The sequence below is a fragment of the Arachis ipaensis genome, chromosome B10, assembly GCF_000816755.2.
Source record: "Arachis ipaensis cultivar K30076 chromosome B10, Araip1.1, whole genome shotgun sequence".
In the NCBI taxonomy this organism is placed as follows: Eukaryota; Viridiplantae; Streptophyta; class Magnoliopsida; order Fabales; family Fabaceae; genus Arachis; species Arachis ipaensis.
The window spans coordinates 32,213,833-32,229,141 of record NC_029794.2 but is presented as its reverse complement, the minus strand read 5'-3'; the positions used below and the strand labels follow the sequence as shown (position 1 = coordinate 32,229,141).

General features: G+C 40.1%; 1 protein-coding gene across 3 annotated transcripts; it reads right to left on the bottom strand.

Annotated features, from left to right (window-relative positions):
* On the bottom strand, positions 4,501-7,113 carry LOC107621897. 3 transcript variants are annotated; one of them, XM_016323873.2, is made up of 7 exons: positions 6,753-7,113; positions 6,147-6,230; positions 5,847-6,020; positions 5,590-5,727; positions 5,379-5,503; positions 5,206-5,276; positions 4,501-5,053 (listed from the first exon to the last, which is right to left on the bottom strand). In XM_016323873.2, exons 3-7 carry the CDS (start codon positions 6,000-6,002, stop codon positions 5,043-5,045), a joined length of 501 nt encoding a protein of 166 aa, XP_016179359.2. In that variant the 5' UTR covers positions 6,003-6,020; positions 6,147-6,230; positions 6,753-7,113; the 3' UTR covers positions 4,501-5,042. The 3 variants fall into 3 exon arrangements, with proteins under 3 accessions (XP_016179359.2, XP_020969443.1, XP_020969444.1); XM_021113784.1 differs by having other exon boundaries at positions 5,847-5,983; XM_021113785.1 differs by having other exon boundaries at positions 5,847-5,977.

Sequence of the window (15,309 nt, the reverse complement as noted above, 5' to 3'; positions counted from 1 at the left end):
AAGGTTATTTGTAGTGTGAGTGTGGAAGAGAGTGATTTTTAGTTTATGTTTGGCACCTTTAAGTTGGGAGTCTCGGCAGTGGTGTTACTTACGTGGTATGTCGATGTTCTTCTTTGCGGTCGGATACTGACAATATGCTTTGTGGGTTTGCTGCAGTTTTGGTGAAGCGTTTTACGAGTAATAGATTTCTTGGGGAAGTTGTATTAGCAGAGGCAGAGCGATTTTATGTTGCAATGTCTTCTTGTAGCAAAAACGATCCCTGGACTGGATGCTTGTGGGGAAGAGAATTTTGACGGCTTTGGGGATACCAGAGATATCGATGTAATGAGATGGATGGGATTGGTGTATATTTTGCTGGGTTTTCCTTGAGTTGTAATTTAACATTGTGAGCGAAAACCATAACTGATGAGCCTTTATCTTGCTGGAATCACTGTTGGACATTGGGATAGAAACAGAAAAAGAAGAGTTGGGGGAAGAATCACCCAATGAAGAGCACTGTGAGCAGAACGGCAGTGCTGAACATGTAGTGTTTGGTCGTGCACATATATTGGAGCTGGAGTTTGCTAACTCGGATGAGGCGTGTCGTTTTTATGAGCCATATAGTCAAGCAAAGGATTTTGCCATGCGATATGGGAAGAAACTGAAGAATAGGAAGGGTGAAATCGTGTGATTCACGTATTTGTGCAACAGAGAAGGATTCAGAGATAGAAAATGGCTTGAGATGCAGGATTGGAAGAGGGAGCATAAGGTTGTTACCCGCTGTGGATGTCAGGCAGAGATGAGGATAAAGCGAAAAGCCGAAAGTAGCAATTGGTATGTGTGTCGTTTTGTTGATGAGCATAACCACGAACTTCTCCCGGCAAAGTTTGTGTCATACTTGCCAGCATATAGGAAAATATCAGATGTTGATAGAGCCCACATAGACAGTTTGAGGTAGGTTGGAATTTCAATTCCCAAAATTTACGAGTCTATTGCTGCCCAGGCTGGGGGTTTTAACCTAGTTCCGTTCACAAAGAGAGATATGTATAATGTGGTTAGGCGGCAACGTGCAATGCAAAGCGGTGATGTGAATGCCGTGTTACAATATTTCAATGTATGTGCAAGGAGAGATGGTAATATGTATTGGCGGTACCAGGTTGGGGCTGAGCAAAATATGTGTGATCTGTTTTGGAGCGACGGGCGTAGTCAGGATGATTACAAGATATTTGGTGATGTTTTGGCGTTTGATGCGACCTACGGGCGAAACAAGTACAATCTGCCGGTGATAGTATTCTCCGGGGTGAACCACCATAACCAGACCTGTGTCTTTGGCGCAGCCATGGTGTCTTTGGAAACACAAGCGTCGTATGTGTGGGTATTGAGCAAGTTTTTANNNATCGTTGATGGGGACAGGTCAATACGGTTTGCCATTCAGGAAGTATTTCTAGAAGCTCATCACAGGCTCTGTGCGTGAAACCTACTAAAAAATGCAACTGTGAATGTCTGCAAGCCTCGATTCACAACTCTGCTTAGAAATTGCATGCTTGCCGATGTGGAGGTGGAGGAGTTTGAGAGGCAATGGGAGGCAATGATGGATGAGTGTCTTGTTAGGGAAGTAGAGTGGGTAAAGGATTTATACACGAATAAGATAGCATGGGCTACCGCTTACATACGTGGTTGCTTTTATGATGGCCTGAGGACGACATCACGATGTGAGTCACTGCATGCAAAGATGGGGAGGTTTGTGGAGAGGTGATACAGAATATTGGATTTCGTGATGAACTTCCAACGGTATGTGGATTTCCTGAGAGATAATGAGGAAGAGCTTGACTTCAGGTCGTTGTACAAGAGCCCAGTTCTTCAAACTCAGTTCCTGGAGCTAGAGAAGTCTGGTGCACTAAACTACACGAGGGAAATATTTTTGTGTTTTAGAGAGGTACTAAAAAGAAGTGTTCGGGTTACTATCGTGGAGTGCAATAAATTGGAGGATCGGACAGTTTATGTGACATAAAAGTATCGCAGGCCGCTATTCAGGTGGACTGTTGGTCACCACTTTAGGATGGATTCCTTTTTTTGTAGTTGTATGAGGATAGAGTCGTTTGGACTACCTTGCGTTCACATACTTGCAATGTTGGTTCAGTTAGACGTAGGTTCTCTTCTAGAAAGCCTGGTGTTGCAACGCTGGTCGAAGACGGCCAAAGTTGAGCTCGAGGGCCCTTCCATCATGAATGAAGAGGGTGAAGCGAATGAGATATATAGGAGCCGCATGGGTGCTTTCCTACAACATTGTAAGCGGTTGGCAAGAGTTGTGTGTGTGCGAGAAAATGATTTCAAGATTTGCTTGGATAGGATAGTTGAGGAAACTAATATGTTGGAAATGAAGAATGGTGTTGGGACCACTGCCCAACGGACTGCCGCTGGTGCCCAAGATGGAGTGGGTGATCCTGTTGCGGTTTGGACTAAGGAAACATGGTGTGCACAAGAGCCTTTTGGTTATAGGGGAATAAAAAGGTGCAAGTGCAGCAACTGTGGAGTAGTGGCCCATCGTTGAACCCGTTGCCCGAGTGGTTCGTGCAGCCAGCCGCTGTGTACCCAGGACCTGGCTGAAGCCGCTGTACCCCGGGATGATTCACAGAACCGTGGCACGGTACATATAAATAAATGAATTTTTTACCTGCAAAAGTTTGTCTGTTAAGTTGTGTTGTATGCAAGTGAAAGGGCTTTTGCCTCTATGATGCGGCTTGTCACGTGTTGGGGTGTAACAGGAAATTTACATGGGTGCTAATGTTGTATAGCCTCTGATTTAATAATTAGTTGCAAAAAACTTAGTTGAGTTTTTTGTGTGATTAAATTACGAAATCAGTTGAAAAGGCTTGTGTTAACCTGGCAAATTTGGCTTTCTTGATGAATTAATCAGGGGGTTTGTCAAATAACTAAATGAGACTGACTCGTTTGACATGCTTGTACTAATGTTGAGATTTACTGATGAACTTTGCAAAATGTTTGCAAAATCCACATAGGATGTGGTATGAGATAGCCTTTAGAATAATACTGTTCTCTAATAGAGGCTTGTATGTATGCATGAACAGGTTAGGGTCTCCAAGCCTAAACCTTTTTGTTCCACATAATGTGCATTGTATGCATTCAATCAATATGATTCGAAACGTTTGAGTTATACTTCTTCCTGGCATTATATTCTTTAGATTAATTAAGTTTTTAATGAAATAGAGGTAATAATATATTTTGTGTACTTTCTCATCTTTCAAAGTGTCCTATAATGAAATTCTTTTGTACCTTCTTTGTTACATAAAAAAAATTCAGTCAAGGGAATGAATTGTTAGAATACATCAATTTTTAGTGTATCACTTTATCCAAGTTGAGAGTTAGTTTGAACTGGAACTAGTGTAGGTTTTGGATTTCAAGCTTAAGACCATAAACAAAAGTCAACAATAGACTCCAATGAATGGTCGTCACAAAAATTTGTACAAGTCAAAATCTAGAAATCTTGTTTAAAAGGTGAAATGCCTTTTTTTTAATAACAAAAGAAGATATTCTAAATTTGACTTGTAGTAGATGAAATTGTGTGGGAATAAAAAATTTTGTAGTCAACTTAAGATTTTTCATGTCAGATATATTTACCAAGCGGCCTGCTGAAAAGTTATTAGTTTCAATGAATTGTGATAGCTTTTAGACTCCTCACACGAACATGTTAGTGAAGATATTAACACTATATAATTTTGAATAATTTAGTCAAATATATCACTTTGCATAATGAATTTTAGATATTCTCTTTATATGAAACCATATTTACACGTATGACATGCATGTACTAATGTTGAGATTTATTGATGAAGTGTCTTTGATTTGCATGTCTTTGTTAGGTGTCCGGAAACGACAACCAAAGCAATAGTGGTAGGAAGACTGTGCATGTAAGTTCAACCCTTTTGCACGATCCGTGATGTGTAGCATGACAAGTGCATGTGGTTGTGGTTTAGGCTATTATAGTCTGTGTGGCCAGCAATTAGTTGAGTCGGGATCGGTATTTGTCATTTTGTTTGTAGTTATTGTAAGTAGCATGATGAGTAAAGTGAGGGACTGTGGGGATGAACTGATATTGTGGACTATTTGCAACACCTAAACTACTTGAAATCTATCATGATTAATGTCGTATGGATGAAATTTGTCCCACATTTCAATTTCGTTTAGAGACAGCCTATATTGCTTAAAAAATTTTGACCCAACTATTAGAGGGGTAGTAAATAAAATACAACAATCAATTTCCCAGGGTCTTTACTGTATATGAATGTGTAGTTTCAAGACCTTTAAAAGAATGTTTTGTTCTGAATCTGTTGTAAGTGTTCAACATTGAATTTACTGGAAATGTGATTCACTTTGCAATTATCAAAGAGACATTCAGGAAATGGATGTGTAACAATTTAGATGAGGGTTGGGGGTTTGAGCCCCTCTTCTTGTAGTTGAAAGTAATATTATAAAAATGAATTCATGGCAAAATACTACATAGGAAGATTAGATACACATATCAGTAAAACATGAAGAAATTTTCAGCATTGTACCTCCAAAAGGTGTAACTAGATGTAGCCTTATATATATCAAATGGAAACATTCAGCAAAGGAGAGGGATTGTCTGTGCTCCCTAGCTAAGGCAACTAAAATTAGGCTACTCACTGGGCACATGGGTGGCCATGGTTTAGTTGCTCCAAAAAGGCATATTAAAGTTGTCATGACAATTTAAAATGCACCACATTGAGTTCATTGCGCGCATGCTTTCTTACTACTACATATGTAGCCTAAAAAAAATACAACCACTTCTCCCAATAACCTACACAATGACAAATCACTGAATCACAAAAGCAGAGCACGCCATTTGGTTAAAAAGAATTTACGGCGATATGAATCCATCAGATGCCTTCATTGTTGACGGACTCCTTGTCATGGGAAGATGTGATTTCTTGCCAAACAACTTTTGCCTTGCTCTCAACGAAAGCACGATACCGGTTGATGTCAACTGCATAATGTGTAACGCAGCTCTCATTTGCACTTCATCAAAGTTCCCCTGTAACAGTTCCATAAAAGATATTGGTTACGAATACAATAGCAGGGAACAAGTATTGGCTAGAATGTACTGGCAAAGGTATTATGAAGGCAGTCATGTTACAACATGGACTAAGTAAATAAGGAAGTAGAAGAGGATCCTGGTTAACATACGATGTAGGGGAATATTTTTGTAGAGAAGCCCCCTTTGTGTTGTAGCCATGATAAGCACCATAGGCCAGACTCCACACTACATAAATTCTAGTTAGCATCATGGATTTTGATGAAACTATGTAAATTCGGGTTAAAAAATATTCAGTTTTTTAAAGAACTTGAAAAGGAGGAACCTCTGCAGGTCTTTCGGCAGACCCTCTGAGTAGATGTAGTTCCCCCAATTTGAGGGGTCAGGGGATGTGTAGCGGAAGTTAATGATGTTCCTACTGTGGATGAACATGTTCCCCAAAGCATGCCGTTGAAAAAAAATGTTAAGTCGTCAACGCTGCTGGATGAAATGAAAATTGTGACAACTAAAACACGAGTAGGTTAAACATTTCTCACAATTTTGTTCATGTTTGATTCCCTTCGCACAATAGATTCTGGAGACCTACTAACGTCCAAAGCATATATTTTTAAGGCCTTAACATCCAACAGCATCACGTACCAGGCGTCTACGGGTTCCCAAATTGGCATAAATACCTGCAACAAATAGGTGTGAAAGGCAGCGAAACAACAGGCAGTATCGGTTAGCCACTAATAAAGACGTTTCTGCTCTCAAGTGGTGATGAGATGACTGTTATAATAAACAACACGCTTACATGTTCCAAGTCATTGGTCTTGGGCATCCAGCGCCCTTCGTACTTCTGCTGTATTTCTGAGATTGGAGTATCGCAAAGCACAGCAGCGACAAAGTCATATGGAAAGTACCAACTCCTAGGGGCCTTGTTTCCTACAGCTCTCAGTGATGCAATCATGGACGAGGTATTGACAAGCTATACAAAATGAAGAGATATCAGAATTAATAACCTCGTTACTTTTCCCAGGATAAAATTGTGTGTTCTTTGGCTACGTTAGACGTGGTGTGCGCGAAGATGTGTGCAACAAGTAGTGGAACTCACATCTGGGTGGGGTGTGTATGGAGGGGCCAAGGAGATGAATACCCCCTAACAATCTCAAAGCCTCCTAGCTCGAACAACACCTCCCTGCAACGGACGTTAGTAATGTTAGAAACAAAAATTTAAGTATCAGGATCCTCTACGTAAACATGAATTGAATGCTTAAATACCAGCACAATGAAAAAACGGACATAACCTACTGTTGAATCAACCACTTCATACTTTGGTTATACCCAAACACGATGACAACACACATGCTACATGTATTACCAATCGATTCAAGAACTCCATAGCAATTTAACAGACTACATCAAACCGGATCAACGAAATTAACGGAAGCTACTGGTATTACAAAACAATGCAGAAATTCAAAAGCAACTCAATAAACCAAATCAACCACTCCCATGTTTATATCTAACCACCTCCTCCGCCTATCAACTTTTGCATTCACCCAAACAGCACATGAAATTATGGCCACTCATGAAAATTGGAAGCTCAGCAGAAATTGGACATTTTTTATTCAAGACACAAAGCAAACCAATTCAACACATGCAGTCACTTAACACCAACTTAACATTTCAGTTAATACCTAACGAATTTGTCTCTTACCCGGTCATAAACCAATTAGCAACAAAATTGACCCCAGCAACACCACAAATTTCAAGAAATAAAGGGTGGAAAATGAAAGCTATTTCCTAACAGGAGGCAAGGTGTTGGGGAGGAGGAGTGGTGGAACACACCCCAAAGGCTGGGAAATGAAAACTATTTCCTAAGAGAGTGGGGGTGGCTTGCATTGTGGCACATCAGTTTCGGTGTGGGGGTGAATGACAGAAGGAGGGGGAGACTCTCTCATGTTCTCTAAGCTCTCAAGGGACAGGGGAATGGGGGACACACGGTGAGTTGGGGATTGGCTTCTATTAGAGGATTAGATGATGGGCGCTCTAGGTAGTGGACAAGTTCTTCTTTAAAATACGGTGAGCAAGTGTATGAACGGGGTTGGCAATTTCCCTTTTTTTTAATGTATGATTTATGTGAAAAAAGTTGGGCACTTTTGTGGGCTTTGATGACAAGTCATCTTATACTAGTTTCACAAGCATTTTTCACTTGTTTTCATTGAGTTTCATGCACTTTCTTGCACAATAAGTAAGTAACTGGATTGGAATTTCATGCATCCCTTAGTTCAATTAGACATGGGTATTTATGTGTCTTTTCACAAGATTTTATGCTAATTTTACTTGATGTCATGAATGATGTAAATACCTTGTGATTATAGCAAACTTTGATGCAAGTGTTTGATTGATAATAGGTGAAAAAGAGGCAAGAAAGAAGCAAGAAAGAAGAGAAAAAGGTAAAGGAAGAAGCAAAGCAGAGGAAGTAACGTTGGAGAAAAAGGAGGTATGCAACGTTAGTGCAAATTTGGGTGCCAACGTTGGAGGGAACGTTCGTGAACCAACGTTACCTCCAACGTCCTCGAAAAGTTTTAAAAACTGGAGCTGAGAAATTTTGGGCGACGCGTACGTGTCTATGACGCGTACGCGTGGAAGTACAAATCTCGCGAACGCATGAGTTGCGCACACGTGTACGCGTGACCAAGCCAATGTTGGAGGGAACGTTGGTGGACAAACGCTACCTCCAACGTCCGCGATGAGAGGCCCAAAATTGGATTTGGAAAACTTGCATTGACGCGTACGCGTGGGTCGCGTGTACGCGTGGATGCAGATTTTGGCCAGACACGCAAACGCGTGAGCGACGCACACGTGCAAAATGCTGTTTCGATGCGTACGCATGGGCGACGTGCAAGCGTGGGTGGAAAAATATTGGTGCACCAACGTTGAGTTAAACGTTGGCGCCAATGCTCATTCCTTTCAAAATCCTTTTTCAAGCCAAACGTTTGACTCAACGTTTTCTGGCAAACGTTGAGCACCAACGTTGACATAAGCTTTAGTGAAATTAAGCACTCATGCAGATCAAAAACGTGAATTGTCAATTACCCCTCTTCAACATCACTGAGACCCATTCTAGCTTCCTTCAAGAAGGCCAAAAAGCCCAATCCAAGGAATTAAAGACTGAATTGGAAAGTGTATAAATAGAGAAAAATTTGATTTAGAAAGAAAGCTAGCAGATCTGAAAGGCTAGGGAGTCAGAGACCCAAATTGGGAAACTCTGCACTTATTTTCTTTGTATTTTCTCTTCTGCATTTCTCTGCAATTTTCTATTTCCTGGTTTTTAACTGAGCAATGATGAACTAAACCCCAAATTCATTAGGGGGAGGAGCTCTATTGTAATCATAATGAATCATTGAAATTCTTCTGCTTCTCAATCCGCTTGAGTAGCTATAGGATATCTTCTGTTTTGATTGTGAATTATTTACTCTGGAAGGGGGTTTAATTCAGCTGAATGCTTGTGTGAGCCTCGGAAGGGGAATCACTTGCATTAGAATTTGAGCTCTATCCTTCACAACTTTCTTAACCAACACTATTCGGGAGGAATTGTGGTTTTGGGAGATTGTGTGGCTTATGGATAAGAGAATGTGCTCTAACTCTTCTCATGATAATTAGATCAAGGAATTGGCACGATTGATTATGATTAGAGAGATTGGATTGCCAAGGAATTGGGATCCAATCAATTTCAATCCGCCGTAGATCTGCTCATATGATTGAGAAAGGAGTTGAGACCCATTTGATTCATGATGGATTATGATATCTCCAATCCCTGATGAATCACTTTCTTTGAATTTCTTCAATTGAGATCTCTCTGAATTCACTTCAATTTAAATTGTTTACTGCTGATTTGATCCCTTGTGCCCATTTCCCTTTGTAATTCATGCAATTTAAGTTTCACTATAATTTAGATTCTGTAATTTTACTTTCTTACACTCTAAGATTCAGTTATTTACATTTCTTGCAATTTAAGATTTAGCTCTTTTAGTTTCTTGCCATTTAAGTTTCTGCCAATTTACTTTTCTTGCCATTTAAGTTTCTGCCAATTTACTTTTAGCACTTTAATTTCTTGCAATTTATATTTTGTTAATCAATTTTCACTCAAAACACCAACTGTCAGCTTGACTAGATTAGTCACCTAACTAAAATTGCTTGATCCATCAATTCCTGTGGAATCGACCTCACTTTTGTGAGTTTTACTACTTGATACGACCCGGTACACTTGCCGGTTAGTTTGTGCGATTCAATTTTTTGCTTTCAAGTTTTTGGCGCCATTGTCGGGGATTGATTTAGATCGACAATGATTAAGTCAGTGATAATCTAGATTGAGCATTTTTATTTGTTTTTGCTAAGCTCACTAACTGTTTGTGATTTTGTTTCTGCTAACTTTGATTCCACTCTAGCAATAGAGTGTTCTATTTTTGTTTTCTTTTGGTTTGTTTAAGTTGTATGCCAGGAGGAAGAAGAGGTGTATCTACCTCTTTTGATTCTGAACCAGAGAGAACCTTCTTGAGATTGAGAAGATAAGCTAGAGGGAAGGGAGTGATTGGAGAAGAAGAGTCAAAAGAGGGAGATCAAGAGATGGAGGATAATCTCCCTAATCCACCAGAGGAGGTGGCCAATAACAATGGCCAACCTCCAAGGAGAGTTCTAGCCTCTTACACTTGATAAACCCTAATTTTGTGGTTTATCTTGTGCTTAATTTGGGGGATTTTATCAACTTTTCTCACATTTATTCAATGAAATAGCATGGTTTTATAATTCTCCCTAAATTTGTGCTTAAGTGTGAAAACATGATTTTTAGGCCTTAAAATAGCTAAATTTAACTCACTTTAATTCCATTCGATATCTTGATATGTTTGTTAAGTGATTTCAGGTTTAGAAGGCAAAGATTGGATGAAGGAATGAAGAAAAAAGCATGCAAAGTGGGAGAACTCATGAAGAAATGAAGGAATCGCAAAGTTGTGAAGCCTGACCTCTTCCTACTCAATCGATTATAACTTGAGCTATAGAGATCCAAATGAGGCAATTTTAGTTGCGTTGGAAAGCTAACATCTGGGACTTCAAAATGATATAAAATTTGTCATTGTTGCTTGGCGTTTAGAGACGCGTACATGTGCATCACGCATACGTGTGGGTTGCTGCATGTGGCTCACTAAAGGCAACTCGTGGCCAGCAATTTCTGAAGCATTTTGGACCCAATCCAACTCATTTCTGATGATATTTCATATAGAATTCAAGCTTGGGCAAGGGAGGAGCAATTGTTTGGAGTTTTTGCATCATGTAGCTTAGTTTCTAGAGAGAGAAGCTCCCTCTCTCTAGAATTAGGGTTCCTAGGGTTAATTGCATCATAGATCCTTGTTTAATTCTTTACTTTCATCTTGTTTCTTCTATATTTTTATGCTCTAGTGATGTAACTCTCTTGCTCTCTCTTGTTAATTTCCCTTTTTGCTCTCTTTTGTGATGATGAACTCTTGATGGATTTAGATCTCTTTTAATAAATTTTGATATTTGATGTTCCTTTATTATTGAATTGAGTTGTTGATTTTACTTTCCTTGCAATTGGTTAAATTTTATTATTCTTGCACATTTACCATGCTTTCCATTTATACCCACCAAGTGTTTGACAAAATGCTTGGTTGGGTTTTAGAGTAGATCTTGAGCATTCTTGGGTTAGAAAGAGTAATTAGGTGATCTTGAGTCATGAATACCCAACTCATGTTGGTGACCTAGAGTTGTTAGCTAATATTGTTTCCATTGACACTAATCTCTTGCTAATTCAATTAGTAGGTGATTAGGACTTTCGGATTGAAATTAGCTAGTCTTATTAGACTTTCTTCGAGTATGAGGATAACATGATACCTTCCCCCATCGTCGGGGATGATGTAATAAAATAAATTCTTGTTTATTATTTTGATATGATTGATTAGTCTTGTTTGACGTTCTCCCTATGTGAAGATAGCATGATACCTTTTTCCATTTGCTGGAGCTGACTAAATAGGATGAATTAATCATTGTATGACTAGGATAGAAAGCCTATGTTCTCGATCCTTGCCATGAATGTCTCTCTTTATTAATTGCTTTCTTTAAATTGCTTACTTGATTTATTTTTCTTGCCATCTACTTTATTGTCCATTTATTTTCTTGCCCTTTATCAAATAAACCCCTTGTCCCTTCATAGCCAATAATCATTCACTTCATTGCAATTCCTTGTGAGATGACCCGGAGTTTAGATACTTTGGATAATTCTTATTTGGGGTTTGTTACTTGCGACAACCAAATTTTTGATTGAGGTTTGTGTTCACACCCTGGGTCGAGCTACCCCACCTGGGATGTTCAGTAACAAAGCGACCGACCTCTTTAGGTCAGACTATCCGACCTCTTCTCAAAAAGATCGGCCAAATTGCCAGAAAAGCCCAGTAAAGGGCCCAGATAGAGGAACACGACCCAAATCCAAAGGCAGCCCAAGCCTACAGAGATAAGGGCGGTTCCCTTGGAGATAAGATGACCTCACTCTAAGATAAAGATAAGATAAGATAACTAACTTATCTTATCTAAAAAGGTCACTCCACACCATTATAAATATACTGGAGCACCCAGGTATAACTCATACTCTGATTCTACTAAAAACCTACTCAATACCCTTGCTAACTTAAGCATCAGAGTCCCTTGTAGGTACCACCACCCTCCGGTGACGAAGGATCAGCAGCGCAGCCAGTCCAACGAGTCGGACACGACAGCTCCGGCCGCCACCCACCAGCCGGACACGTCATCTCCGATCAGTACAGAAGATCTCATCCGAGATCGACCTACAGTTTCAGGTAACCCTTGGAACATTGGCGCCGTTGCCGGGGAAACTGGAAGTCATCCCACCATCATGGCGGACGACCATGACAACAACCACGATTTAGATCTAGAAGATAGAACACCACACAAAAATGCGGACACTACACCAAAAGATACCCCAGAATCTAACAGGGACAAAAACTCATCAAATCCGGGAGTATTAGAAGCGCTTCAAGACCGTTTAAAGCAACTTGAAAAAGAAAGCCAGCATCAACGAGAAGTTGGGAAGGATCTACAAAAAGAGGTAAGGCGACGTCGAGAGTTAGAAGATAAACTTCTAAAACTCAAAGCCAATCTCAAAACCAAAGCTACTCGGTCCACTCCTGAGGACAACTCTCGCACGGATCAAGATCCATTCACTAGGGAGATCATGAAGACCAAAATCCCTAAGGACTTCAAACTTCTGGATATGGCTTTGTACGATGGCACTACAGATCCCAACCATCACCTCAGCAATTTCAGAAGTAGGATGTACCTCACCGACGCCTCAGATGTAGTTCGCTGTAAAGCGTTTCCAACAACTCTTACAAAGACAGCAATTAGATGGTTCGACAATTTACCGCCGAGGTCCATCTCAAGCTTTGATGACTTAGCCAAAGAGTTCCTGGCCAGATTTTCTATCCAAAAAGATAAGGCTAAGCACACCCCCAGTCTATTAGGAATCAAGTAAGGAGATCGGAAAAGTCTTTGCAACTACATGGAAAGATTCAATAAAACATGTCTAGACATACAAAGCCTACCAACAGAGGCCGTCATCATGGGCCTCATCAATGGCCTACGAGAGGGACCTTTTAGCCAATCCATATCGAAGAAATACCCCACATCTCTGAATGAAGTGCAAGAACGAGCGGAGAAATACATCAACATGGAGGAAAATTCTTGACTAGGTGTTCACACCCTGGTTCGAGCGATCCGATCCAGGATGTTCAGTAATAAAGTGACCGACCTCTTCAGGTCAGGCTATCCAACCTCTTCTCAAAAGAGGTCGGTCAAATCGACAGAAAAGCCTAGTAAAGAGCCCAAATAGAAGAACACGACCCAAATCCAAAGGCAGTCCAACCCTATAGAGATAAGGGCGGTTCCCTTGAAGATAAGCTGACCTCAACTCAAAGATAAAGATAAGATAAGATAACTAACTTATCTTATCCAACAAAGTCACTCTACAACCATTATAAATATGCTGGAGCACCCAGGTATAACTCATACTCTGATTCTACAAAAAATCTGTTTAATACCCGTGCTAACTGATGACCGGATAATTTATACGCTTTTTGACATTGTTTTTAGTATGTTTTTAGTAGAATCTAGTTACTTTTAGGGATATTTTCATTAGTTTTTATGTTAAATTCACATTTCTGGACTTTACTATAATTTTGTGTGTTTTTCTGTGATTTCAGGTATTTTCTGACTGAAATTGAGGGACTTGAGCAGAAATCAGATTCAGAGGTTGAAGAAGGACTGCTGATGCTGTTGGATTCTGACCTCCCTGCATTCAAAGTGGATTTTCGGGAGCTACAAAACTCGAAATGGCGCGCTTCCAATTGCGTTGGAAAGTAGACATCCAGGGCTTTCCAGTAATATATAATAGTCTATACTTTGGCCAAGAATAGATGACGTAAACTAGCGTTCAACGCCAGCTTTCTGCCCAAATCTGGCGTCCAGCGCCAGAAAAGGAGCCAAAACCAGAGTTGAACGCCCAAACTGGCACAAAAGCTGGCGTTCAACTCCAAGAAGGACCTCTACACGTGCAACACTCAAGCTCAGCCCAAGAACACACCAAGTGGGCCCCGGAAGTGAATTTATGCATCAATTACTTACTCATGTAAACCCTAGTGACTAGTTTATTATAAATAGGACCTTTTACTATTGTATTAGACATCTTTGGACGCCTGGTTCTTAGATCAGAGGGGCTGGCCATTCGGCCATGCCTGGACCTTTCACTTATGTATTTTCAACGGTAGAGTTTCTACACTCCATAGATTGAGATGTGGAGCTCTGCTGTTCCTCAAAGATTAATGCAAAGTACTACTATTTTCTATTCAATTCATCTTGTTTCGATTCTAAGATATTCATTCGTACTTCAACCTGAATGTGATGAACGTGACAATCATCATCATTCCCTATGAACGCGTGCCTGACAACCACTTCCGTTCTACCTTCGACTGAATGAGTATCTCTTAGATATCCTAACCAGAATCTTCGTGGCGTAAGCTAGAATGATGGCGGCATTCAAGAGAATCCGGAAGGTCTAAACCTTGTCTGTGGTATTTCGAGTAGGATTCAATGATTGGATGACTATGACGAGCTCCAAACTCGCGATTGCAGGGCGTTAGTGACAGACGCAAAAGGATAGTAAATCCTATTCCAGCATGATCGAGAACCGACAGATGAATAGCCGTGCCTTGACAGGGTGCGTTGATCATTTTCACTGAGAGGATAAGATGAAGCCATTGACAAGGGTGATGCCTCCAGACGATTAGCCGTGCCGTGACAAGGCATTGGATCATTTTTCCGAGAGATGACCGAAAGTAGCCGTTGACAATGGTGATGTATCACATAAAGCCAGCCATGGAAAGGAGTAAGACTGATTGGATGAAGATAGTAGGAAAGCAGAGGTTTAGAGGAACGAAAAGCATCTCCATTCGCTTATCTGAAATTCCTACCAATGATTTACATAAGTACCTCTATCCCTATTCTATTATTTATTAATTTCGAAAACTCCATTATCAATTTATATCTGCCTAACTGAGATTTGCAAGGTGACCATAGCTTGCTTCATACCAACAATCTCCGTGGGATTCGACCCTTACTCACGTAAGGTATTACTTGGACGACCCAGTGCACTTGCTGGTTAGTTACACGGAGTTGTGAACCATGGTCTTGGCACCATGTTTTTGGCGCCATTACCAGGGAAAGAAAGAGCAATGAATCTTACATAATTAAAGTGTAATCACGATTCCGCGTACCAAGTTTTTGGCGCCGTTGCCGGGGATTGTTTGAGTTTGGACAACTAACGGTTCATCCTGTTGCTCAGATTAGGTAATTTTCTTTTTATTTTATTTTCAAAAATTTTTCAAAAATCTTTCAAAAAAATTTTTCTCATATGTTTTCGAAAAATAAAAATGTTTTCAAAAATAAATTATTCTATGGCTTCAAAATTTTTAAGAATGAATTCTAGTGTTTCATGAAGCATGTGAAGCCTGGCTGGCTGTAAAGCCATGTCTAATTCCTTTGGGAATGAGTATGTCAGGCATGTCATGTCTGAATTACATGCTGAAACTTGGCTGGCCATTGGCCATGTCTAATTCCTGGACTGAAGCTTTAGACTAAGAATGCAAGATTCCTGGAATTCATATTAAAAATTTTGGAATCCTTATTTT

Coding starts and splice junctions, on each gene's coding strand:
- LOC107621897 (XM_016323873.2), bottom strand. CDS start 6,002: ATGATTGCATCACTGAGAGCTGTAGGAAACAAGGCCCCTAGGAGTTGG. Junction 5,728..5,846: donor AGACCAATGACTTGGAACAT/GTAAGCGTGTTG, acceptor TATTTGTTGCAG/GTATTTATGCCAATTTGGGA. Junction 5,504..5,589: donor AATCAAACATGAACAAAATT/GTGAGAAATGTT, acceptor ATTTTTTTTCAA/CGGCATGCTTTGGGGAACAT.